Consider the following 27020-nt stretch of genomic DNA (forward strand, 5'->3'; position numbering starts at 1 on the left):
CTCCTTTTTCTTTCACTCCAGTTTCCACTGGCTCCCTTGCTCAGCAGTACGCGCACCCTAATGCTACCCTGCACCCACATACTCCACATCCTCAGCCTTCGGCCACCCCCACCGGACAGCAGCAAAGCCAGCATGGTGGAAGTCACCCTGCGCCCAGCCCCGTTCAGGTGAGGAGACCTGCATCCCTGCTTCCTCTCCAGGGCCAAGCATCCCCTTCCGTGCCTGGCAGGGGCTGGTACTCGTGAGCAGGACACCTGGCTGCCCTGCCTCCTGGGGCCAGTGCACCACTCTGCAGGCTGCCCCAGGCCAGTTTTAAGCCATATTAAGAGACATATTAGGAATATGGTGATTGCGTAAGTTTTGGAAACATCAGCATTAAAAAATCAAATTTAACAGGATGAGGAATTTGCTCAGGGATTTTTTTTTTATTCCTGATGTTACTGAGTTATTTTTCTAGTTAGTTTCTTGAATCATATTTGTTAACAGGCGGTTAAGGATCCCTGACATCTGTCAGTTCCCTGGGGCAGTGGTCTTGTTTCACCCCTGCCTGGTTGAGGGCTTGTACCCCAGGAAGGGTCCCTGAATAAGCCCTCCCCTGCCCTCTCACTGTCTGTCCCGCGCTTGCTGTTGCCCCCACCTTTCATGGGCCCAGGGGGAGCCTGTTCTCTTGCACAAGGCTCAGTTCTGGGTGACCCTTGACTGCTTTTCATTTAAAAAGTGTTTTTCTTCATTCTTTCTGTCACTTTGCAGCACCATCAGCACCAGGCCGCCCAGGCCCTCCATCTGGCCAGCCCGCAGCAGCAGTCAGCCATCTACCACGCGGGGCTTGCGCCCACCCCCCCATCCATGACACCTGCCTCCAACACGCAGTCGCCACAGAATAGTTTCCCAGCAGCACAACAGACCGTCTTCACGATTCACCCTTCTCATGTTCAGCCGGCCTACACCAACCCACCCCACATGGCCCACGTACCTCAGGTAAATCAGCTTTAGCCATCTTTCTGTCACCACCAAGTAGCATAGGAAAGTTATCAGATAAGCAGCAAAGAGCCGGATGCTCTCCAAGCTAGGAAGCCCTGTGTGTGATCTGCCTGTGTCCTTACTCCCGCTCAAATACATGTGATCTGGCCCTAAATGATGTTTGTGTGGTTTTGTAATGGATCAGTGAAGCTGCTGATTGGTCAGTCCTTTAACGTTTTCCAGCTGAGACCCTATAAATATCTATGACTCTGGAATGCAACCCAGTCCTTTCCTTCCTGTGTCTGCTTTCTATGTTTAAATAGCTTCATTGATTATATATATGTGAGTGTCTACATATATATATATATAATCTCTTTTGCACACGTACGCCTGCGCACACATGAAGTGTGTGGCAGAGAGGATGAACCTTCACAAATCTTAACTCCCTGAGTACCTGGGCCTGTCAGCTAGAATGTTGGCCACGTGAATTCCAGAGAAATCCCTCCTCGTTTTCTCTGGCTTTCCATACATCCGTTTTGACCATATGTTGTACTTCTTGAAAAGGCTGGTGCAGTGTAACGAGAGCTGAAAGCACCCAGGTGTCTCATTTTCTTACAGAGCAGCCCTGGGTGCACTTTGGAGCTCACCTCCAGGGTGATCTTCTAAAGGTTGAGAGGTGTGGTTTTTATCTCAGTGGTTGCTGTCTGCATCAGCTTCTGACAAAAGTCCAGTGCAGTCCAGGGCCAGGGTGGATTGTCTGAATGAGGAGAAGGGGCTGCACGAAGCTGGGCTCTGACACTGTCCTGAGGCCCGCCCGGAGCTGTGAGGGTGATTGGCTGTCCTTGACGTCATCTCTGCTGCTTTCATACAGCTCTTAGGCAGGTCTAAGCTAGACTGCCTTGCTGAGCTCCAGTTCATGTCAGACGGTGCCACCGCGGCTCTGGCGTGGTGGGGGCTGGCGATGCGCCTCAGTGGGTGCTAACTCAGGTGACCTTGTCATGGAGCCCACAGCTCAGGAGTTTGCAGTGTGGTGCATGGCAGTGGGCAGTTTGCTCTGGACTCTGGATGGTGGGGAGGGAGCTGGTTTGGTCAGGTGAGGGCCAGCGTGGTTGGCTGAATCAGGAGCCTCGTGAGAGCCGGAGTCCTGTAGATGTCTAGCAGAGGCTGGTGGCTACGTAGGTGTGTGAGTTTACATGGAGGTTGGGGTTCCTAAAACCTCACTTTTGTGTTTTTGTGCTGAAAGAGCAAAATGGATTAACACAGGGAAGCCCAGATACACCCTGGGCCCACTTGAATATGAAAGGTAATGAAAACAGCATTTGATTCAAGGCTTTTATGGTCTGGAACTGTGCACAGTGTGGGAGGCAGGAAAACGGCTCTTCCTGGCCCTACCCAATCCCTGCAGAGCTGGGAGCTGCCTGTTTGGGCTAAAACCTTCCCAACTCGACGGTGAGACCAGGTTGAATCCCTGTTGCTCAGTACTGGGACCCTGGGCTGGCCTGGATTGTTGCTTACTGCCCCCCATCACCCTGGAGCCTTCACTGCAGCCTCCTCCTCCTGCTGCTCCGTCGGCGTCTCTTTTAGCAGAGCAGAGCTGCCCGAGCCTCTTCTCACCGCCCTGGCTCAGCCTTCACTGAGGTGTGCTGGTGAGCAGGCAGGAGCGGGGGGCGGGGCGGGAGGCCAGCAGGGAGAGTGATCCCTAGGACAGGATCTGACAGTTTCCACTTACGTAACAACCTGCTTCCCTGTTCAAAAGGAACATTCTTGTAAAACTGCTTTGGGCCCCACGTGGAAGCCAGGTTCTGAAGCAGGGTTGCACCTCGCCTGCCAAGCTGGCCACACATCCTTGGGGTCGGGGTCTGATCTTTGCCCCACACACAGAATCAGTGATCAGGAGTCTTGGTGGCTCGGACATGCAGCCCTGGTTCTGCCAGGCTCCTGGGTGCCTGCTCCCTTGGCCTCGCAGGATTGAGCTGATGAAGGGTGAAAGTGTCTGTAGGTCAGTTATGTTCCACTAGGGAGCATCCCCAGGGAAAAGAAGGGGCCCTGAGGGCCCACTGGGGCCCTTTCCCGAGAGCCCCAGCCCCACGAAAGGCACAGTTGACATGTTGTTGAAGTGGAGATGTTGCCTGTATCCGTAAAAGAGCTCTCTGTTTCAGGCTCATGTACAGTCAGGAATGGTTCCTTCTCATCCAACTGCCCATGCGCCAATGATGCTAATGACGACACAGCCACCCGGCGGTCCCCAGGCCGCCCTCGCTCAAAGTGCACTACAGCCCATTCCAGTCTCGACAACAGCGCATTTCCCCTATATGACGCACCCTTCAGGTGAGGCGTGTGTGTGCAGGGGCCGCCGGGCACCCCAAAGCATTCTGCTCGCACAGGTCGAATGGCAGGCAGGGCAGCGCTTCAAGCCCGCATCTGAGAACTAGCAGACCCGTCAGTGTGCACAGGAGGGACTGTGATGCTCAGCCAGGGTCAGGGCCTGAGGCTCCGGGCCGCGTCTGTGTGTTCCGCTGGTGCCGGTCTGGCTTGGTGAGCAGCAGCGGCAGCATCTGTGGAGTGATGCCGCCTAGGACTCAGTTGGCCTTCCTTGTTACGAGAGGCTGGGCAGGGCAGCCGTTTCCTTCCCACGTCCCAGCAGTCTGCTTGGGGGGTCAGGTCACCACCACGAGTTTGATTGTAGCTCTGGAGAGGACTGCTGATGAGAAAGTGCTGTGTGTGGGTCGGTGTTGAGTGTAGCACGAGCTCCAGCCTATGCCCTGACAGGGAGAGGCCCTGACTGTGCGCTGATCCTCGATGGCTGCCATGGTGTTCCTCGAAAGCAGTACGGTGCTTGGCTAATATTTGGGGAGGGGGTATGTTACGGCCTGTTTTTCTACCCCATGAGCAACAAGTCTTCTGGGAGTTTTATCTGAAGTGGTTTTACGTCTTACTGGTTTGTTCTACTCCCCCCTTCCCCCCTTTGGTGCAGATGGGGGGGGGATGAACTAAATCTTGAGTCTTGCTCAGCTAGCACAAGAATAGTTTACAGTCATATGCTGCAGACACTAGGCTGATGTGCGGTGTTGCCAGTTTTCTGTTTAAATATTCACTTTTCTTTTTTACAGTACAAGCCCACCACCAACAGCAGTTGTAAGGCTGCCCTGGAGGAACCGAAAGGCCAAATTCCCTCCTCCCTTCTACTGCTTCTACCAACTGGAAGCACAGAAAACTAGAATTTCATTTATTTTGTTTTTAAAAAATATATGTTGATTTCTTGTAACATCCAATAGGAATGCTAACAGTTCATTGCAGTGGAAGATATTGGACCGAGTAGAGGCATTTAGGAACTTGGGGGCTGTTCATAATCCACACGCTGTTTCAGAGCCCCGCAGGTACCCCTCTGCTTGCTGAAACTGGAAGTTATTTATTTTTAATGACCCTCAAAAGTCACAAACACATCAGCTAGCAAAAGTAACAAGAGTGATTCTTGCTGCTATTACTGCTAAAAAAAAAAAAAAAAAAAAAATCAAGACTTGGAACGCCCTTTTACTAAACTTGACAAAGGTTCAGTAAATTCTTACCGTCAGACTGACGGAATATTATTTATAAATCAAGTTTGATGAAGTGATCACTGTCTACAGTGGTTCAACTTTTAAGTTAAGGGAAAAACTTTTACTTTGTAGATAATATAAAATAAAAACTTAAAAAAAATTAAAAAATAAAAAAAGTTTTAAAAACTGATACCCAGTTAGTGTGTGTTTCTATAAGCCACTAGTTAATATCAAGGCAGAGGGGCGGAGTGTGTTTTCTTAATGTCCTGGAAGGTTAGTTGTCAAATGATTTTTCTTCTTCACCTTCAGTTCTGGTTCAAGGTCTCTCTAGGAAAAGACACGACTGAGATATTCTCTTTGGTGGATAGAGTTCTGCTCCGGAAGGAGGAAGGCTGGCCAGAGTTGGGCAGCGCTGAAAGGCCACGTCCGCAGCCTGCCGCTGGATCTGTAAGCTTCCTTTTCGATACCTCCTGAACCCAAACGTGTTAGTCAGCTGTCCTGATTCAGGCATCTTGTCTGTGTTACCAGTAGGGGGCAGGAGACACTTTTTAAAAAGCTGTGAGAAAGCTACACCTGAAACTAGTATGTCATTTGTAATTAAAAAGTAAAGATTCATTTTAAAAAAAGATGGGGGGGGAGGAGAAAAATGGTCCAGAAACTCAGGAGAGCCGCACGGAGCAGTTGATGCTGCAGACGCCAGCATCTGTCAGTGTCCCTGACTTGTGGGAGGAGGGCAAGGATTTTAGACCATAGTCGTAATAGAGTCTTTAAATATTGTTGGCATCCAATCAAGATTCTGAAAACTTTCTTTTAATTCACATGTAGCAATTTGTACATTATAGCAAAATTTGCATTGTTCAAGAATAAGTTACTGGTACAGTACATAAACAATACATAACAGTTTGCCAGACAGTGTCCTCTGGTCTAAGATTTTAATGATTGCTATTCCTTTTTCCTACACGGTCCAGAAATGATCAAAGGCAGAAGATTTATACCAGATAAAGCCATATGGATTGCTGGTCTAAAATTCAAGGCAGGTTAGTTGACTTAATTCTTTGGTGCTGGTGACTATTAGTTTGTAAAAGTTCGTTAAAGTCAGATTGAGGAAGTGATGGTGCTGGAAGCAGTCCACTGCCCTTGTCTGTGGCTGGAGATAACTGCAGAGATAGTGATGCTACTGTCCCCCTTGGCACTCAGAGCCTGGGCCCTGTGGAGGCTGCTGGCTTGGCCTCTTGCCGCCAGCAGCAGTCACATCAGGCCTGGAGGGCAGGTGGCAGATGCTGTGGGCCGGCTGCAGCCAGCAGGTCACTGTGAGGGCATGCAGCCCAGGGACCTGCTGCTCCCTCTCCTCCAGCCCAACCTGCTTGAGCAGAAGGGAGAGGCACTGTCTTAGTGTCCCTTCTTGCCAGGCCATGACGGGGCTTCCTGTTGGAATGTGTTTGAGCTGTCCTGGTAACATGGATATGTTTAGAAAGGAAATGTTTTTCTTGAACATTTTATTCTGAAGCGGCCTGGAGGTGGGTGACTCTAGTTCTCTGTCAGAGTCTGAGCTTGTACTTTGCAGCCAGTGGGTCAGCACTGTTCATTTGCTGCCTCCTGGCACTACCTGAGGATCTGCTGAGAGCTTAGAAGTGGGTGCCGTGCCTGAAAGTGTCATGGCCCAGAGGGGAGGGAGAGGGTATGCTGGCTCATTGTCTACTTGGCCCTGTTCCTGCACCAGTGACTTGTCAGCACTGACGTTCTGTGATGAGCTTTCTCTTTTGAGAGAGACGTTTAAAATAGTGCATGTTCTCTGGTTCACACCTGCTTGGTGTGTAGGAAATAAGTATCCTTAGAAATGGACTGAAAATCTGGGTCAGGGTCGGATCTGCTTTACAACCTGTGAAAACACCCAGGAGTGTTGGTTTTGAAAGTAGAAGTGAAGACGGGGCTGCTTGCCCCAAAAAATTCTAGAAGCAAAAGTCTTGCCTCTGACCTCTTAGAGTGTAGACAGTGGCTGGAGGGAGCAGACGCAGCCCTCACCCCAGGTAAGGCAGGCAGTGGTTAGTTTTAGGCCAAGGTTTAATCTTGCCTCTATCCACTTAAAGCTGTGCCGAGTGGCTGGCTGGCCCCGGGAGCAGCCGGCCGCACACGGTTGCTGCCTGCTCGGTACTGAGCGTTCTCTGGGAGGAGCCAGCCCCGTGTGAGTTGTGTCCCTTATGGAGAGGGGCAGGTGGAGAGTTGCCTGCAGGACCTCCCGGGGTTGGAGACGTGACCCCCCCCCCCCCCAACCTGAGGAAGCAGGAACAGAGCCCCGATTGTGGGCTGTTGGAGGAGGTCCTCATTCACTGTGGCACAAGCTTCCAGCTTCCATTTTGGCTCAAGAATGAGCTAAAACCTTGCGGGAGAATTTACTAAGCCATCCGAGCCAGCTGGGAAGGATTTTTAGAAAGGCCCAGGAGCCCTTCTGTCTGCCCTTTTTGCTTGTCCCTCCCTCACCCTCAGTTACCTCTCGTTGTAAAGCTGAACCCCGTTTTTTATTCATAAGGCACCAGGGTAGAGCTGTGGTCTGCCACCCTCCTAGTTCAGTAACTGCCTGACTCAAACAGTGACGCGCTTCAGGTCTCCACTTTAGGAAGGACAGTGGCTGCTCGGCAGCAGGTGACTTCCAGAGGCTGCAGTAGACAAGGAAGCCGGGCGTGCTGCTTCAGCCGGCACTAGTCAGGTGGGGTTGCATAGCTGTCTGAACTAATACCCACCTGATTTTTGTAGTCAAACAGTGCAATGAAATAAGCAATGATTTAGTTTTGAAACCTGAATCCTTTGAGGTAAAATGTTTAAATCATTTTTGACTTTAGCCTGTCCATCTGTCAGAGCTTTGTCTAAGGCCGAGTGTCGAAGCAGGACAGGTGTGGGCGCCGCAGAGCTGCCCCGTGGACTGAAGCTACATGGGAAAACCACAGGGAATCCAGGGCTTGTTAGTGTTTTGGGCTTCCTGATGCCCCCCCACCCCCAGTAGAAAGTCTGTCATCAGCTGCGACAGTGTCAGTGAAAAAGAGAACAGGTTTCCACTGCCAGTCTGGCCCTGACCCTACCGCCTCTAAGAGTGGTGGGGATGGTCCTGGGGACCAGGGCAGGAGCTCGAGGCATCTGCGAACAAGAACCACATCTGTAAACAACAAGGAGAAAGCCAGAGGGAACTTACAGGAGGCCCTTTAACAGGCCTAATAGCAGGGTCACATCCAAACTGGAAGGAGCAGTTAACATGTCCCTTAACTCTCTCTGAAAGGAAGGAAAGTTACATTCACCAGTTCCTGTCTGCTTGCTGTGCTCCTCCAGGGCATCCGGGTGGCCTGGGTCCACCGCCTGTCAGAGAGGCGTGTACTGATTGTCTATGGCCCGTAGGTGGCTCCGGGAAGAGGAGTCCATTTCGTAGTCAGAGTCCCGGGCTCGGCTGGCAGGCTCAGGCTCCAGGTGCCGCAAGCTGTTGGCCAGTTCCTCGGGCGAAGGCACCAGGTGGAAGATCTGCTCTGGGGGAGAGGACCGGCCTGGGAGACCCTCCGGGCCGAGCCCCCGTGGACAGCCAGAAGAGCTGAGGTGGGGAAGGCCCAGCTCTGAGTCCCAGCGAGAGAGGGAGAAGGGGAACAGGACAGTGTTGGAGGAACCTGGGGACAAGTGACAGAGACCAGTCAGTCTTCACAGGGCAGGGAGTATCAGAAGGACACAAAACAAGATCTCTAGGTCCCTGCATTTGCAGCAGCAAGCTTTCACCCCCCTGTGTGGTTCTCTGGGCCATCTACCGCCTTTATCAAGGGCATTGGGTTCACACCTGGTGGCTGGGAGACAACGACCACATAGCTAGACAGCCGGACATCACAGGCAGCTCCACACTCGAGGGGGATGGGTGAACGCTGGAAGTGGTGGAGCATGTCCATGACCGAGGGGAAGTGGAGGTGCTGTACTCGACACTGGCCCCGCTCCGTCAGCGACAGGCGTAGGTGCTGCAAGGGCAGGGGGTGGAGAGGAGAGGCGAGGCTCAGGCAGTGGCCCCTAAGGGCTGTGAACTTGGGGGGGTGGTACAGCCCCCCTGCCTTGCCCATACCTTGGCTATGCCTTGGAAGTTGAACGTGAGCACGTACTCCCCACGCCGTGTCTCACTCTGCCGCACCAGGAACACTCCGTGAGCGTCAGGGCCCTGCAGTTGCACCAGCTGAGCTGCCTTCACACGAGAGATGGGGCCGTGGAACCAGGGGTAGCAGGACAGGAAATGATCTGTTTTCTGGCAGGCTGGGTCCAGCAACCCCCCAGGAGAAGCACCTGGTAGAGGAGGTGGGAATGGTGACGCCTTTGGGTACCTCATGTCCTGGGCTGAGGCTGGTTCGGACGCACCCAGCGCATAAAGGCCCGACTCACTCACCTTGATTCAGGGAGTCTGTGCTTCCCCTGGGGGAGCTGGACTGGCTGGGCTCTGGGGCCGAGGGAATGTGCATCTCTGGGTCTGTGCTCTCCAGGCTGCTGGAGAAGAGGCTGGGGTGAAGGGTCTGGGAAGATCAGGGCTGGAGTAAAAAGCTGAAGCAGGAATGGAGTCTGGGGCGCCTTACCCCTGGCCTGTGCATTCCCGGAACTCAGCCATCCATGAATTCAGCTGCTGCTCGTCTCCCACCTCAAAGATGATGTCTGTCCGGTCCTTCACCTGGTGTGGAGGAAGGCATAGCTGTGTGGGTTCCTTGGGGGGGGGGGGGTGCAGTGTACCCTGGGTGTGGAAAGCTCCATCACTCACCTTCAGCACAAAGGTGTGGAGGTTGTCGGGCATCTCAAGGCGTGTACATCGCCGGACCTCCTGGATGCTGGAGCATGCTGCTTGGAGCTTGGGCTTGGAACTCTAGGAGACCAAGGGAATACTCAGGCTTGTCCCTGGTGGCCCTTAGCCCACCCCGGCCTCTCTGGTTTTCTGCTGAGTGGGCACCCTGAGGGCCCTTCTCCTGTATCCTCTGAAGCACTGTGCCCACTCCCCCCACACTGAGATTCACAGAAATCTGTGTGGGCTGAGGGCTACCCTCCTCACCTGGACCTGTGCTCATTCCAGCATGACATGTGCCTGCTGACATCTGCTGCTCTTGCTGCAGCCACGTCCCATGAACAAGCCCAGAGAGGGGGCGTGTGGGTGTCCAGCCCAAGCCACATTTCTCTCTGGTGCTGCCTGCCTGCCAGGGGCCCCAGGTCTTTGTCATCACCCCCTCCCCCCATCAGCTCAACACTAGACTGGGTCTCCTCCGGCCTAACCCTGGCCCTAGGAAGCAGATACTATCACTCTGTTGGTCAGAAGCGCAAATCTCAGAGGTGAAGCCATTTGCCTGAGGAAGGGAAGGTCAGGCTGTGAATACTAGACCTCAGCTTCCCAAACCTCACTATCTGTTCTGCCTTCAAGTCTTAGGACGAGGAGGGGTGGAGTTGGCAAAGTAGCTTAGTCACAGGCTTTTGGGGCTTCTGCCAGTGTGCTCAAAGGGGCACAGCCTGGCATGGCCAACTCCAGTTACAGCTGGTAGAAACCCACACAACTGTGGGCCTAGGAGTCTCCCGTGACACCCAGCACACACGGAGCAGAGTAGGTAGGAAACAGTCCCCAAACCCTTTGCCAGCAAGAGCCCTTTCTGCTAGGTCCCGAGTCAACCTGGGTGGAGCAGAGGCTCAGGGGCACCCTAGAACCAGAAGGGAGGTCAAGCCCTCCACTTCCTCTTGTGATAAGCTTGTTTCTCCAGAGGTCATGAGATGATCGATGGCTCCTTCTAGCAGAGGCCGAAAGAAGATAAGAACGGTGGGAAGAGCCTGAGATGAGTTGGGGATTGGACGGAGGAGGCGCAGCTGGGCTCCCCTGCCTCCAGCAGCTCTTTCCCTGAGGACCAGGAGATAAGCCAGGCGCACCTGGGAAATACTAGAGCCCCTAACGAGCCACGCAGGGTAGGAGGTGGAAACAAGAGGCAGGCTTTGGGGGATCCGAGCTCTACCTCCTCTGACCAGAAGGCCACATTTTGCTTGGCCAGGGGCTGCCTTTTCTACAGGTGGTGTAAGAGCTGATCCCCAAGACCCTGTGCTTAACCCTGCTATGGACACAGGCACCTCTAACAGAGGATGGGACCTAGGGCCAGGCCACCTGCCTTCAACACCTTCCCCACCGGCAAAGAGGTGAGAGGGCAGCCCAAACAGGCTCTTCCTAGTCCAGGCCCCTCCCAGCAGGTCTCCTTGGAGCTCCCGGTCCTGCCCTGGTTCTTGGACACAATCTGGGGGACAGTAACAGCAGCTCTAGGAACCACTAACATCATCAGGGTTTACTGCCTCCTCTCACCGTCACATGAGGAACAAAGCTCGAAGGGCTTGCACAACTAGGAAATCCCAGCCTTGGTGTTTTCACCCTTCCAGTTTCTCTTTCACGTTCCCTGTACCCCAGTTTCTCAGCCTGGGTGTCAGGTGTGGGGTGCACAGTACCTGCACGGGCACAGGACACGCCAGCATGGGGAGTGAGGCCTCCATAGCCAGCCCATCTGAGGCTGTTTCCTGTCTGCAGGAGGGGTGAGGTACACAGGGCTAGTTCCTTCTCCTGCTTGTGCAGTTGGCCCTGCCTGGCCCCCCCACCCTCCCCACTGGCTCCCAGCCTCAGGATCACGGAGAGGAAGTAGGCCAGGCCCAGAGGGGAACAGGCCTAGTCTCCCTTTCAGTTCCGCTCCAGGCCTGGCCCTGGGCCCAGCCCAGCGAGTGCAGAGATTAAGCAGCAAAGCCACTGGTTTCGCTCTGAATGTGGGGCCCTCCGTGCCAGCCCCACCCCCAGCAGCTGAGGAACTGCTGACCTGGTGGGCTGTGGTGGAAGGAGGATTCCCCTCCGCACCTGCCGGCCGCTGCTGTCTGCCCGCAGGGTGAGCGTGACACAGGAGCTGCCGAGTCACAAGCTCCAGGTGCAGAGCTGGAATCTGAAGCAGTGGGTCTAACACGCTGCCTGAGCATGGGGAGGCGCCAGTGAGCATGAGGACAGGACAGCCCCGCCTCAGGCCGGTCCAGAGCAGGACCCCAAAGCGCGGGCTGCTGTGTGGAGGGGCCAGGGGATGGGCTCCAGGGTCCTCCTCCCACATTCCCTCTTTTCCACCTGCCTCACAGAGCGAGCCGCTGCGCTCTCAGCCCACCTCAGTCTGTGCTTAGGTGGTCACAACGGCCAAACCACTCCAAGTATTTGTGGTACAAGCAGTAGAATCACCCACCACATCCTGCATCATCATCACTCCTGGGGAGCAAGTCTCAGCACCCAAAAAGCTGGCTTTTTGTGGCCATTGTGACTCCAGTGGCAGTAACCCAGTTTTTTCTTTGCTTTGGCCGCTGGGAGGCTCAAAGACAAAGGCCCCAGTGGGGCCTGCATTTCTGCACTCACCGTATATTCAAAATTCTTTTCCCTCTAGGCTTTAGGGTTCAGTCCCGACCCTTCTGACGCTTGTGTAACCCTGGATAAAGACCTCAGCCCTCCTGCCCGGTTTTTCACGGGCTAGTAGAGCTCTAATAGCCCGTCTTCCCAGGGTTAGTGTGGTGATTGGCTGGGGCCAGTGTGGGTAAAGCCTTCCTGGGTACAGCACAGCCTTAAGTACTTAGTGTTACAGACACACAGCAGACAGCAACCCTGCAAGGAGCAAGTGTAAGGTGCTCCTTGCCCCCCTGCAGTGGAATTCACACCTATTACCTGCCTGTCTAAGATGATTTACATTAAAATAAAGTGCATTTCACTGTGACTGAAGACAATACAGTGAACTACCTTGGGTGCTTCTGAGTTTGTTTTGAAGGGAGTAGGGAAACCCTGGAAGAACAGGTTCAGTGGCCATTAAAACTGGGCAGAAACTTCCATGCACTTCTACATGAGACGGAGCAAGTTCTGGCTCTAGGTTTATTGTCTCTGGTGCTTTTGAGGGCAGTGTAGACAGCTGTGCCTCCGCCTCTATGTTCCCCTGGTTCTCCTGGACTCCCGCCAACCTCACGGTCCCCATGACTCCGCCTAGAGGGAATGAAAGTGATGAGGAGCCAGACCTTCCCGAGTCCTGCGGGCCTTGTTTTCCCTCTGCCTTCACCTGGAAACACCCACAACCTGTGCTGCTCCCTGAGTGCCAAGGGGCCGGGCCAGGGAAGGCCCTTCCAGAGACTTCCAAGGCACTGGGCTGCGCCCCACTGCCTTGTCCTCACGGCCATCTTGAGGAGAGCCTGTCACCATTCAGACCCTCGAGACCCCAGCAGAGGGACTGGCCCCCCTCATGGAGCTCCAGTGCCCCAGGAGGAATGAGACACGCCCTTTGACTCACAGAGCTTCCGCTCTACCAAGGCAGCGGGATACCCACACCCAACGGCAAGGAGACGGAGGGCCGCCTGGGCTACGTCAAGAGCAGGGCTGAGTGCACCAGGCACCGGGATGGCCTTTGCCAAGGCCCTGGGGTGGGGAAGCACGTGGGCACGCGTGTCCCACAGTGAGGTGGTTGGTCCCAGTCGGCCGAGAAGGCCCCCTGGGCGGCGGGCTTATTCTGAGACAGTGAAGGTGGGAGCTTGAACTGAATCCCGCAGCAGAAGCAGGCCTGCTCGTGGGGCTGGACCCTCACAATGGCCCTGTTCATGCACTGCGACCCGCCCGGCCGCTGAAGAGGCCTTTATCCTCGAGTGACAACCTGGAGGAGACCACCCACTGCGGAATCTCTAGGCCACACGGGCCCTTGGCAGTCTTGTCTTCTGGGCCCTCAGTCCTCTCCTACAAAGAGCAGCAGTGGCGCTGGAAGTCTAGGTTCAAGCTGCCTGCCTCGGCCATGGCAGCCATGCCCTGAGCGCACCTCGGGGCCTTGGAGCCCGGCTGCACCATTTACAGCTTCAGTCTACATGGGGACAGTAAGCGGGTCCTGCTCCCTCCCGTGAGTAGGGGGAGGACGGGGGTGTCTAGGACGAGGGCCTGAAAACTTACAGGCTCAGCCAGTTCCACATCCCAGTCAGGTAGCTCAGTCCCCCAGCCCAGCATCCAAAATGGATGAACAAACGTGAAACGTCGTTATGGAAAATGCTTACTCAGCTCTTACTGATCGGTATCAAAACCTTTTAAAAAAACCACAAGAGAAAGAACATGCCCTGCCTCGTTCCACAAAGGATTTTAGTCTGGTTACAGGGACACTCAGAGGGAATTCCACTCGCCACAAGTTTGTCTCTGAGCTTCCTGGCAACCAGTGCAAAGAGGGATTTTCCAAGAGAGGGCAGCCTCTGTACTGAAGCAGAGAAGCCTGTTGAACCCATGTGTTCCCCAGACTTTGGCCACCCTTGTCCTGCTCAGAAACCTTGGGGCCGCACAACCGCCACTCGGCAACCTCCTCATCCTGGGGTTTGAGAATTAGTTCTTGGCACCCCACACCAGCACAGTCACCAACCCCATGTCACAGATGGAGAAATGGAGGCCCTGAGACGCAAAATCATTTGTCCCAGCCACAGGGAGGGGCTGAGTAGAGCTGGGCTCAGACCCCTGTCTGCCCAGGCCCAGGGCCCATGCTCCCACGGCAGGCCTTGGCGGAGAAAACCTCCCTCCTCCAGGGAGCCCTCTCTGGTCATGCCGTGGTTAGTGATTCCTGCGCCTCTCCCTCGGGTGGCCCGGGCTTATCAGGCCGGGCCATAATTTCCTGACGATGCAGCTGCCCCCACCTTCTGACTGGGAGTTCCTCTGGGGGTGGGGACAGGACACGGAGCCTTGTTCCCAGCTGGGGCCCAGCACGGGTTGGTCCAGAGGAGGTCCTTAGGGCTTGTCAGCTGGATGGGGAGTATCTGGGTGGCTGCCTGGGGCCCCAGCCCTCGGATGTCTGGGGATCAGAGGCAGACGGGCTGGTGAGTTATCTCACCCCTGCTCCCAGGCCCTCTGGGGGCAAACAAGGCAGGGAGCCAGTTCCAGGGGCTGCACGAACTGCAGGCCACAGGTCACTTCCCGCCCTGCCCCCAGCCAGGGCCACCAGCCCCACCCACAAGGGCCCTTCAAGTGCCACTCTTCCTGTGTGACCCCTGAGCAAATCACTTCACTTCTCTGCTTGAATCCTCGTCTGTAAAGTGGAGGTGATGAGAGGTGTAGCCTCCAAGGCTCCTGCAAGCGGCCCTGCCTGCTGCCCAGACTCCCCCAGTCCCTGTGGGCCACATCTCCCCCTTGGTCTGCCCCGTCTCCACAGAGGAGCAGGGAAGGGATGAGAGAAGCTTCCAGAGAAGCCACATGGATCAAGCCAGCTTCCCCTCTTTCTTGGCAAATGAGATCCCCCGCAAGTACCAGAAACAGAGACACCCCCCCCCAGAGCCAAGGAAAAGGGGAGACAGACCCCCAAACAGAACCACTCTGCTCAGAGACAGGGTCCCCATCACAGTTCACACTGAGTGGCCGAGTGCTGCACCCTCCGAAGCCCCCAGGAGGCTGGGGTGGTAATTAGCCAGAGATGCTGTGGCAGACGGGCTGGGGCCTATCCACCTGTAGGGAGTCCCCCTCAGGCCCGAAGGGTTCCCCCCCACGTCAGACAGACTCACAGTGACACAGTCACAAAGCCCCTTCTCAGAGACACAGAGACCACCCCCCCACACACAGATTCACAGTGACAGGGACACAAAGCCCCTCTCAGAGGCTGGAGCTACCTCCCCCCAGAGACAAACCCCCAAGACAGAGACCCCCATACAGAGAGAGAGAGCGCCCCCCCAACACCACACAGAACCAGTCGGATCCCACAGCCTCGACCCCCTCCTGAGATGCGGGTGGCGCCCGAGTGTGGCTGAGCCAGCTGTGAGGACCGGCTGGACTTCCGCTCCAAGGCCTGCCCATGGGGGCCACACCCAAGGTGGGGGTGACCATGTCTGAAGAGGGACCACTGTGGAAGTACTTGTGGGCATGACCAAACAGGCGAATCAAGGAACTGATCTCCCACCAGACCTTCACCCGCTCATCTAGTCTCCCCCAAGGGTGACAGAAGTCCAGGCCGAATCTGGGCTGTACTTGGGGCGGGGTCCTGGGACAGGGCCTTGCAGGACAGGAGTGGCGGGCGGCAGCCCTATCCTTACTAGCCAGACCTCATGCCCACACCTCCAGCCTCTCTCCCCTCTGCACCTCTGCTCACACTGTCCCCTCCACACAGGCCACCTCAGCCAGACCTCTGGCTCTCTGGGGGACAGATTAGGATAAACTGCTGAGACCTGGAGCTGAGCTGCCGTGAAGAGGGAGCTGTTCTGGGCGCTCAGCAACCAGCCCTGATGACCGCCTGGGCCAGTCACACGTGCACAGAGGTCTCCGGAAGTGCCCAGCCAGCACCCAGCGGGCCCGGGATGACGGAGTCAGGAGCAGGGTCGGGCCCAGCCAGACCCCATCCCTGCTGCCCGCTGCACATCAGCTGCCACCAGCCCACACCCTGAGTGACCATATCCTGCTCCCATTGTCCCTGCCAGGAATCCTCCCAGTCCCCTCCTCCCAGTCCCCATTTGGCCAGAGCCCCACCCACACCTTTACCCAGGCTATGCCTTCCTATCCTAGTGCCACTTGTGGCCACCTCAGTCCCAGGGGCACTCTAGGCCACGAGGGCTGGGCCCTCGTCAGCCCCTCCAGACAGAAGGGGAAGCCTGGCTCTGAGAGGCCATGCCATGTCCCCAGGCCCCTGAGCAGTATGGGGACACACCAGCATCAAACCTGCCCTCCCTGGTCATTCCTATGGGCTCTGTGGACCCCACACTCCAGGAAAGCAGATGGGTCCACGGGAGTCTGTGGGTGATCACGGTGGGTGTCATAGGGCCAGGGGTCCCAGAGCTGGTCAGCCCCCAGGGACTTGAACGGGGGCCCACCTCCCAGCCCTGCTCGAGCCAGACCAGTCTGGGGAAGCCCCTCAACCGGGCACGTGGCCTGGCTGGGCCCGAGTCTGCTCTGCGCCTGCGGAAGGTGGAAAAAGTTGTGGTTAAAAAACAACTTGTCACTGGCCTCAGTGGGGGAGCGGGTCTCGTCACCACCAAGATCCCCAAAAGCCCTGGACGGTGGCCACCGCCTGCCTTCGAAGAATGATGATTCAGAAGAAGAGGTGACAGTGAAGGCCTCTGGGGCCTGAGGGGTACGGGATGCCAGGGAGGCTCAGAGCTGGCAGAGCTCAGGCCGAGCTGACAAAGGATGAGGGCAGGACTGCACCACACTCCCTGCTTCCCAAGCTCAGCCTGGCACGGCCTGTTGTCTGCAGCCTGCCTTTAGTGAGCACTTACTATGTCACAGGCCTTGACACATGCACAACCCCTCACCGACATCACGAAACAACGGGAAATCACACCAGCCACAAGGAATAAAAACTAGCTGGACTACATAATTAAAAGAGAAAAGGAAAACCTATGTAATTATCAGATCCCAGGTCTTTCTCAGCAGAAAAAGCAAAGAATGAAGCCATAAATGGAAAGATCTTAATTTAAAAACCTCCATAAGCCCAGAAACCCAGGATCAAGGTTGAAAAGTCAGATGGCAAACTAGGGAAATCTACAGCACATGACATCACACAAGAACTCGTGCCAACAACAGGGCAGCGCAGGAGACGGGCAGCAAGTAAATGGCCAGCAAGTCACAAAAAATGCACACGACCAAGAAACATAAGAGAAACAGTCAAAACCTGTAGGGACAGAAAGTGAATTAGTGGTTGCCAGGGGCTGGGGGTTGGGGACGGGAAGTGGGACTCGCTGCTATAGGCACAGGGTTTCTCTCTGGGGTGATGGAAACATTGCACACAGCGAATGTACTAAAAACCCATGAATTACACTTTGACATGGTCGATTTTGTGTTGTGTGAATTATGGCTCAGTTATATGGCACTCCACTGTCATCAGAAGGGACAACGTAACAGCGCTTCACCTAGAAGCTGGCAGAGGTTTTCGACAGGACGCCCAGAGCTGGCACTGCTGGTGATGAAAAGGTAAGTGGGTACGAGCCTTCTGGAAAGCTGCCTGGGAGGAGATACCCAGGAAGCACAGAAGAGCTCGACATCCCAGCCATCGGAGGCACAGCCGCCGCAGTGGCGCTGCTCTCGAGACGACCACCTCAAGTGCTGGTGGAGAGGTGGAGAGACTGGAGCCTTCCTACGTTGCTGGGGGGAGCACAGGACGGTTCAGCGCTTTGAAAACCAGTCTGGTTAGTTCTTCAAATATTAAACACAGAGTTAGCCTATAACCCAGCCACTCTACTCTGCAGATACACACCCAGGAGAAAGGAAACACACGTCCACAGACACTTACACAGGCACGCCTCGGCCCACTGGGCTTCGCAGATGTTGCATTTTGTTGTTTTTTTAATCCTCAACCAACGATACTTTTTCCATTGATTTTTAGAGATGGTGGAAGAGAGGGAAGGAGAGAGAGAAACATTGATGCGAGAGAGAGACATATCGACCTGTTGCCTCCCGCACACGCCCCAACCGGGGCTGGGGATCGAGCCCACAACCCTTCGGTTGCAGGCCAACGCTCTAAATACTGAGCAAACCGGGCAGGGCACAGGTGTTGCTTTTTTTTCCCCCCGCACTAAACGCAAGACCCTCCTCCAGCAAAAAGAATGACTCTCTTGGTCTAGGAGGAACCGCAGTATCCCCGAGGTTTGCCTGTGCCCCGATGTCCACGGCAGCACTGCTCGTAACCGTCAACTAGACGCCTAACATCTACACAAGATAAACAAAATGTGAACCTTGGAAACATTGCACTAAGTCAGAGAAAGTCACAAAAGATCACTTACTGCCTGAGTCCACTTACATGAACAGAACAGACTAGGCGAATCCAGAGGCAGGAGGGTTACAGGCTGCCTGGGGCCAGGGGTGACTGCTGACGGGCACGGGGCTCTTTCTGAGATGAAAGTTCTAAAACTAGGTCACAGTGATGGCTGCACGGCTGCAAATACACTAAAAACCATTGCACACTTTAAACCAGCTAACTCCACGGCAGGTAAGGGACTTCTCAGTAAAGCTGAGGGAGTGAGCGGGTGCAGGCATCGGGAACACCCAGGCTCCCGGCCGGCGCTTCCCCTCCAGGGACTTAGCTGAGGAAACGGTCAGAGACGGACCCCAAGATTCACGGGCAGGGTCCTCACCACGGGTCAGCTATCTGAGCAGAGTGAGAAACGGCTGAGATAGGGGTCAGGATAACGACCGATACACAGCCAGGCCTAACTGTGTAAATGAACCACTCTGCGGCCAGTATTTTAAAAAAGACATTCTTGAAAAATGTTTGAGAAAACAGAAAAATGATCAAAATGTGAAAGTGAGAAAAGAGGACGAAGGTCACTCCCACGAGGGCGGGGCTTCTGCCCAGAAGTTCCTGCTGGTGCGTCCAGCCTCGCCCCTGCCCGTCACACCCAGAGCTGGGGGGGCTGCGGGAACTGCACTTCGGGGAAAGTTAAGGAAACGAAAGATTACGAAGACATTCACCCCAATGGAAACGCTGGTCCTCTGGGGAGCAGGGCTGTGGGTGGGGTTTCAGTTACTTTTCTAGAATTTCTTCCATGAGCTTTATTAGTTGAAAACAACACCACCAAAAATATTAGGAACTCAAACTTGGAGGCCTCGGCAAGTTGGTTTCCTCGATTACACGAAGATCTGAGAGAAGACAAAGCAGTGCCCCCGGTTCCAGACGGCTCCCTGGAGAGGTTCCCCCTCTGTCCTCCTGGGGCTTCAAATGCCACCCCGCCTCGGCGCAGCTGGACTCAGGTCTGGCCTGTGACAGAGGATCCGGGCATCAGCCGCAAGTAAGGGGGGACCCAGAGTCCCCCGCAGGTACACCGTCACCTGCAGGCCCTGGAGGCTGAGGTCCACACCTGAGGAACACAGTGGCCTCCTCCATGGCTCGCGGGAACGTAGGAAAAGGGGTGTGGGGCCCAGAAAGGAAGCTGAGGTGGCCCCTCCTGCCGGGGGAGGAAGCTGCCCCAGCGGGAGCCGGCCCGGAGCGCAGAGCTGGCTGGTGCAGTTCAGCTTCCTTTCCATTCACAAAGTGGGCGGGGGATTTCCAGCGCCGGCCTGCGGGCGTCAGCTGGTGCCCAGGCCAGGCCGCCGAGGCCAGCCAGGTGGCTGCCCATCCCAGGGAGGGTGGCCAGGCCCCAGCCCCGGATCTGGCCACTTCCTGCACAGGGTGGGGACACCATGCAGGGCCCTCCCTGAGCCTGCTTTTGACAGTCACCCAGCAACACGCGTACTGACCTTCCACTTTCCCAACTGGGAAACTGAGGCTCAGAGAGGCCAAGGTGTCAGCCACACCTCTCCCTGGCCACCAGTCCACGCCCCAACTCCACAGTGATGGTCTCGTCCCAACACCCAGTCCCCCAAACCAAAAAAACCAGACCAACTTCCAAGAAGCCGGGGCAGCACACAGGTCCCGAGGGGCGGGAGGCAGCATGAGGCCCGCCCCAGAAGCTCCAGGAGGAGAATAAAGGGTCATCGTCCCCCCCACCCCCAGAATCGGGGCCCTTTCTGGTCTGTGGATTCACAGAATTTGAGCTGAAAGGAAGCGGCCGATACCATCTGCCCGCGGTTTCAGCGTGGCCGGGGGTTTCTTCTAAGCAGCCAAGCAGCTTTCAAAACCGACCTTACACGGAACCCCAATAAGGGGCAGGTGGGGTGGCTGTATGTGTAGCTGGGGCCCAACAGGAGACCTGCTGACCAGCACCCCCACACACACACCAGTCCCAGGAAGCCCAGATTAAGCCCTCTGATCACCCATTTCACAGCTCAGAGAGCGGCAGGGACCCACGTGGGTCACACAGCAGCCAGGGCTGGGCAAGGACTACTTCACTGTCATTTGGGGAGCCTTCTGCCCCTGGTTGTCTGGGAGAGCATGGTGCTGGGGATCCACTGGCCTCTAATGCTGCTGTTCCCCCACTGGGCAGCCTCCCCTCTGGTCTCTCTCTCTGGCCCAAGAAGAGCCACCAAACTGCAGGTGGCACGTGGGTGGTTTCTCTCTGCCCGTTTTGGGGCCTAAACAACCCTCTGGCCTTGGCAGGCCCACACGGGGCTCTGCTCTGGGCTCTGCCACCTCCCAGCTGTGTGGCCTTGGACAGTCTCTCCACTTCTCTGTGCCTCAGTTTCCTGATCTGTGAGATGGCCCCATGGGATATGTTAAATGCAGTGCCTGTCACGCCAAAAACAACTAATATAAACAATGACAAGGGCGGCAGCTGAGCTCCGCTGCGCAATCTGGGCTGGGCTCGGCTCCCATGTGAAGATGCAGCTCAGCGGGGCACAGCTCAGCCGGGCGCAGCCTCCTGCCGGGCAGCCTCCCCTCCTCCCTCCCGCCGGGCTTCCTGCCCGGCCCTCCTCCTCCTCGCACTCCTGCCTCGAGGAAACCGCCAGGCCCCGGCGGACGGACGTCCCTTTCTTTCTGCTTCCTCTTTCCCACACTCGGGGACTGGGCTCCAGGCTCGCCCCCGGTCCACACCCCAGCAGCCTCTGCTCAGTTTCCTCTTCTCTGAAGTAGGTGCGGGGACAGTGCCAGCCCTGAAGGATCGGGGAGCTCGAGACAGGCTGAGTCAGGGCAGCCCTCGCCCTGCGAGGCGCTGGGCGCTTGGGGACGGCAGCCCACTCACCGCCTGGGTGTCCTAAGCACCTGCTGCCCTCGCGGCCGGGCCACACTCACCCACAGACTGCTGCACCTGGGCAGGCCCCAATCCCATCTCAGCCACAGGAGAGCTGAGTGACCTTGGACAAGTCACCTACCCTCTCTGGGCACCAGTTTCCCCCGCTGTGAAATGGGGTCATCACTGGGGCTCCCTCGCAGGGCAGCTGTGAGGGTTATATGGAGCCTGATATACAACAAGTGCCAAATCAATGTTGGCTACAACTCCAGCATCACCCCCTGTACAGGGAGAGAAACTGAGGCTTAGCCCCAGACCCCGTAGGGCTGGCAAGGCCTTGAGACCATCTCAGCCAACCCAGAGGCCCGGGCATATGGGGAAACTGAGGCCCCAAAGAGCAAAGGGCTGGCCCACAAGCCATGGCCAGCTGGTTATGTTCCACTTGAAAATGGACCCCCAGCTCCCGGGGAGTCCCTGCCCCAAGGCGACAACCCTTGGCACAGTGGCTGCTTCTGGCATCTCTCCCTCCCCCGGGACCCCCACTGCTTCCCACTGCAGAGCTCGGGCAGCGCCAGGCTCAGGTCCACTCCCAGTGATGCCGGCCCCGCACTGCCAGACCCACCAACTCTGTAAGAGAAGCTGGGAACCTGGATTCTTACGTGAAATCTCTTTTATGTTTCTAAATATTGGCAACCAATCCAACATTCTTAGGTCTTTCAGCTACCATGTGGGGTCACGCATCTCAGGCCTAGCAGGGAGCTCGCACTCGGCACCCTCTGACTTGAGGGAGCTGGTTCAACAGTGTGGCTGGGGCCTTGGGAGTGGGGACCTCTGGGACTGGGGGAGCAGAGGGGAAGGAGGTGCCATAAGAAGAGTGGACATGGCGACTGGAGGGTCCTCTAGGAGCAAATCATGCCATACCCTCCCACGGCCAGCCTGACGCCAGAAGACCCCAGGCAGCCCGGAACGTTCCTACAGCCCACCCCCACTGCTGGGCAGCCCCAGCAAGTGTCTTAGCCCCTCTGAGCCAAAATCCTCCAAGGGTTCCCACTGCTTAGTTTAAAACCTAAACTCCTCACCATGCCCCATAGGCACCACTTAATCCAGTGGGGAAGTGACAGGCCCAGAACCACACAGCTGGTCAGAGGTGGAGCTGGGACCCAACCCCCATGAGCCATCAGAAGTTGACTGAACAGGCCTTCTCCGTCAGCCAGACACTGCAGGGGGCTGGGGGAGCCCCGCCAGGGCTGCTCCCTTTGCCCTGGGCAGCCTGGGCAGACCACCACTGCTGAGCCGAGGGCTCGGACCGGGGCCTCATCTCAGGGTTCCTGAAGGACAGGAACCTTGACGGGGACCCAAACCAGCACTGGAAATGAATGTGTTCTCAGTCCAGTCATTACCATGACAACCACAATGGCAACACGGAGGTGGAGGGCGGGTAACGCTGGGCGCTTCCCTGGGCCAGGCGCTCAGCAGATGCGCTTCCCAGTTAAACACATGAGCCCCACGATGCAGGGCTATGAATAGGCCCCTTGTACAGAGGAGGAAACTGAGGCCCAGAGAGGTGACATCACTTGCCTAAGGCTTCTGAGCTGGGAAAGAACATTCATTATTCCAGCTAGGGCCCACTGGACTCCTGACACCTGGTTTTCCAAGACAGTTTATTTTAAGCAGAAGTTTTTAAACTGAAGTTTTATACAAAATCCCAAACTATCATGCAGATAAGATGTGTCTGGGCCATTATTTGCCCTTCGAGGTGTCACAGCCTCAAGAAAAGATTTATCTGCACTTGTGTTTTTCCGACAGCTTCCCGCTGTGTCTGGAATAAAATGCTACCTCCTCAGGAGCCTCTGCCCTCACCTACTCCCCCATGCCCCATCCTCCCTCTTGGCTCCCCCAAACTGGCCTCATCTGTTATTCTTTCCTCAAAACATGAGAAACGCTTTCCCATCTCAGGGCTTTGCCCATGCTGCTCCCTTAACTCAGGATTAAGAGCTCAGTCCAACGTCGCCTTCTCAAGACTCACTATGACGCTTTGGTAATTAGACAGCGTGGTGTTGGCATGAGGACAGACGTACTGGTCGGTGGACAGCAGAGTCAGAAGCACACAGATGACACTGGGCTTAGGCTGGAAGCAGCACTTCAGCAGGTACCGCTGGGACGTGAAGAACTGTTACCCCCCTCACACCAAATGCAGAAACTAACTCGAGATGGACGGGGCAGCCCAAATAATAAAGCTGCTAGAAGAGGAGACGAGAAAGAGCTTCATGACCCTGAGTAGGCAAAGATTTCTCAAACAGGACACAGAGAGCCAAGCATAACAGAAGGCAGTTGATAAACGGGACTCATTAAAATTAAGAATGTCTGTTCATGGGCCGGTTCGATTAAAGAAGTAAAAAGGCAACCAACCCACAGAGTGAAGGTGATATTTACAACACAAAGGAAATATATTCAGAATATATAAAAACTACCATCAATAAGATAAACAACTCAGTCAAAACAAGCCCTTCACAATGTCCATTCCAATGTCCAATAAATGATAAGGTGCTTGACCTCCTGAGTCATCAGGAAAATGCAAATAAAGCCGCAGTGAGACACCAGTACACACCCACCGGAGGGGCTGAAATGAAAACTCACAAATAGCCAGCAGCAGGTGGACGGACAACTACCCGATATCCGCAGTGAACTGCGGCTCGGCGGTGAGGAGGACACGGACGGTCTCTCAAACCCGCTGTCAAGAGAAGCCAGACGTAAAAGGCAGCACGCGTGTGATCCCACTGACATGAAGTTCAAGAACAGAGACGTGTAGTCCATGGGGCAGGAGCCCATGTGGGCGGGGTACAGGTGGAGGGCGACCCACAGACACGTGCACCCGTGGAGTTCAGGTGCTCGTCCCACACTTAAGTGCGTGCACGTGGCACCGCAATGAGGTTAGAGTCGCTCCGCACAAGAGGATTCTGACAGCACCCCGTCCCAACCACCACATCAGGGCCCCGTGCTCCCCGCAGCGCCCCCTGCCCTGCCCTAGAATGCAGCACGCCTGGTAATTCCATGCTCACCTGCAGTTCACTCATTCCACAGCCCCACCAGTGCCGGTTCCCCCGCACCTAGCACGTGCTGGTACACAGCAGGTGCTCATAACTATCTGTTGAGCAAATGAATGAATAACCGTCAGTCTCCTGACCTAGACTGTGACCCCTGAGGGCTAGGATCCCGTCTGCTTTGCTCCCTCCAACAGAGAGAGAGAGGAGTTAACGAGAGCCACGAGGTCCCATCCACTTGATACACCTGAGTCCAAGACGGAGCAGGCGTGAGGAACACTGACCCTGAGCCTCAGCGGCTGGAATTAATTTGGTTGCAAATGAGAAAGTCAACACTGTTAAAACTCGAAAGAAAACAAGACCTCCACAAAGCGTTGGGGGGAGAGTGGGTGCAAAGGGATTCCCCGATGGTTTGAACCCCTAGGAAACAATCTCTATTGGTCAGGGTCTTCCAGGGCCTTGAACCAGCCTGCCACAGCCCAGGTGACACCCACAGATGGTATCCCTGAACATTCTACAAAATCCCTGATGGGTACTCAAGAGGGTGGAGGTCATCGAAAACAAGAAAGGGCTGAGAAACTCGGCCAGGAGGCGCCCAAGGAGACCGAAGGGCAATCTAATACAGGACCCTGGAACAGAAGCGGGACATCAGAAAAAACTAGCAACACCCGCAGAAACCTCCAAGCTTAGTTCACGGTCATGACCAGCGTGGGGGCCTCAGCTATGACGAAGGCCCACGCTAACGCACGAGGCCGGCTTCAGGCAACGCCGGGTGCCCGGACCCGGGAAACGCACCCTCTCTGCAGCTTCTCTGTAAATCAACCGACCCTCAAGGAAGAAGTTCAGTTCCGAACAGAGGCCCCACCCTCCTGTCACCTTCGAGGGCTTACCTTGGGCGGGTCGAAGAGCTCCAGCAGGCGGTCCGCGCCGTCGGGGCCTCGGGCGCGCAGGGCCAGGCGCCCGCGCTGCCAGCGCGCCCCGCTGTCCATGGAGGCCTCGTCGGCCAGGCTGTAGCGCAGCGCCGCCTCCTTGAGGACCTCCGGCGGCGGCTCCCGGGCCAGGCCCCAGGGCAGCAGCTTCTTGGCCAGGCCGGGCTTGGCCCGGGCCTCTCCCGCGGCGCCCGCGGCCGGCAGCTCCCCGGCCGAGCGGCGGCGGATGATGTGGCGCAGGCTGTGGCGCAGGTGCTGCAGGGCGCAGGACGCGGGCGGCCGCGGCGGGGCCAGCTCCTCCGAGCTGCGGGCCTTGGGCAGGGCGGGGGCGGGGGCGGCGGGGCCCGGGCCCGGCTCGGCGGGGGGCGCCTCGGCCTTGGCCGGGGGCCCGCGGCCCGCCTCCCGGTAGTCACGAGCGGGGGGCCCGGGCGCCCGGCCCCGGCGCACCTCGCGGCAGAAGTAGAGCTGGAAGAGGTCGGTGAACCGCAGCGACACGAGCTCGGCGCGCAGCGGCGCGTGCTGCGGGTGCTCGCGGACGAAGAGCCAGTACTGCCGGGCCAGCTCCCGCGCGGCGGCGGCCGCGTGCAGCTCGCAGAACTCGCTCCAGCCGCGCGGCGGGGCGGGCGGGGCGGGCGCGGCCGAGGCGGGCTGCAGGGCGGGCCCGTTCATGGCGGAGTCGGAGGCGGCGCGGCCGGGCTGAAAGACACGGGGGGCGAGGGTGAGGGTGAGGGCGAGGGCGAGGGCGAGGGCGAGGGCGAGGGCGAGGGCGAGGGCGAGGGCGGGCACCTGCCGCCCGAGCGCGCGCGGCCCGCGGTCACCAGCGCGGCGTCAAAACCCAAAGTTCTTCGTAACACCCGGTGCTGGTGAAGATGCGGCGAAGCGGGCGCCCCCCCCACCACCACCACCACCAAGCTGCGGGGACCGCAAGGCTTAAGGGGCACGGCCTTTTTGGCGGGCAGCTGGGCAGGATCGGCTTCTCCCCAGTAACTCCACCTTGAAGTGCTCAGGAGAAATACTCGATCCCCCGCCAGACGGCTCTGCCCAACATTCACAGCAAAGGCAGACTCCACTGCTCCACTAAAGCTCCAACCCCATGGCCGAGGGGCTTCTCTAAAAAAAGTTTACTAGTCCCTATGTCTAGGTAGGAAAGACAGACATGTCCTGGGCGGGGAGTTTTGCAAAAGTTCTTATACATCAAGTGGGGATGGGGGGGGGGGGTAAGCGGTTCTGAAAGGATTTACAGAGGGGACGGGAGGGTGATGCAAACAGCCCCCACCCACACCCACCCAGAACAGTGCCTGCTCCTGTGGGCAGATTAGAAACTTCGTGTGTGAATTAGAAGCGGAGGCTCCCGGGTGGATAATCACAGAAATAGCCACTTGGAAATGAATCCTAAATTTCAAGTTACACAGGAATATGAGCAGTCTTTGTGCAGAGGGGCCCACAGCTATAGCTGTCGTCTCTCTCAGGCTGTTGTCATTTTTACTGAGGGCATCTCAGAACTTTCTTCCTGTCACAGCCTACATGCCCATCAGCAGAGCCTGGGTGCACCTGCAGGCTGGAATATTCTGCAGCAGGGGGCACGGTGGGAAGATGTATGCCACCGCCTCGGAGAGATCTCCAAGGCAGAGCACGGAATGATACAAACTGCGTGATCCTATTTACATGCACACTAAACCAACTGCCCATTTCTGTGGGTACATACGTGAGTGGTGGGCAAGAGAGGTATGGCTGGAGCAAACCCATCCAGAAACGGTGACCGCTGGGGAGGAACCAGGACTGGGGTGCCGGGGGGAAAGTAACCAAAGGAGACTGCTACTACTGGTCTCCAGAAAATATGGTCAAGTACACAGAGCCTGTTGGCTAGACACTGTGTGCCATTGTCTCTGAGTCACCCAGCAAGAATTTTCCTGCCACATGCAACCAGCTCTTCCTCAGCTACCTATAAATGGCCCATTCTCACCTCTGAGATCTAATATCCCCTTCTCCCCTGTCCA

At 56.4% G+C, this 27020-nt stretch overlaps 2 protein-coding genes across 5 annotated transcripts in view; one reads left to right on the top strand and one right to left on the bottom strand.

The window, feature by feature from the left end:
• The window catches only part of ATXN2 (ataxin 2), a 58215-nt gene extending 54021 nt beyond the window's left edge, over positions 1-4194 (top strand). For all 3 annotated transcript variants that reach the window (XM_087828533.1, XM_087828534.1, XM_087828535.1), the window contains 4 exons: positions 22-167; positions 751-978; positions 3120-3288; positions 4071-4194. In XM_087828533.1, the coding sequence (XP_087684659.1) occupies positions 22-167; positions 751-978; positions 3120-3288; positions 4071-4099 (572 nt within the window). In that variant the 3' untranslated portion in view covers positions 4100-4194. The remainder of the gene's footprint in view (positions 1-21; positions 168-750; positions 979-3119; positions 3289-4070) is intronic.
• A 2800-nt stretch (positions 4195-6994) lies between these two features.
• SH2B3 (SH2B adaptor protein 3) lies at positions 6995-25707 on the bottom strand. Of its 2 annotated transcripts, none has more exons than XM_087828537.1 (7): positions 24985-25707; positions 9256-9357; positions 9077-9168; positions 8893-8990; positions 8578-8792; positions 8305-8476; positions 6995-8140 (listed from the first exon to the last, which is right to left on the bottom strand). In XM_087828537.1, the coding sequence occupies exons 1-7, from the start codon at positions 25690-25692 to the stop codon at positions 7845-7847; spliced, it is 1683 nt and encodes a 560-aa protein (XP_087684663.1). In that variant the 5' UTR covers positions 25693-25707; the 3' UTR covers positions 6995-7844. The 2 variants fall into 2 exon arrangements, with proteins under 2 accessions (XP_087684663.1, XP_087684662.1); XM_087828536.1 differs by having other exon boundaries at positions 8893-8987; positions 24985-25692.
• Between the last annotated feature and the right edge of the window lie 1313 nt (positions 25708-27020).

Source organism: Miniopterus natalensis, chromosome 20 (assembly GCF_054644295.1).
Source record: "Miniopterus natalensis isolate mMinNat1 chromosome 20, mMinNat1.hap1, whole genome shotgun sequence".
Classification (NCBI taxonomy): domain Eukaryota; kingdom Metazoa; phylum Chordata; class Mammalia; order Chiroptera; family Miniopteridae; genus Miniopterus; species Miniopterus natalensis.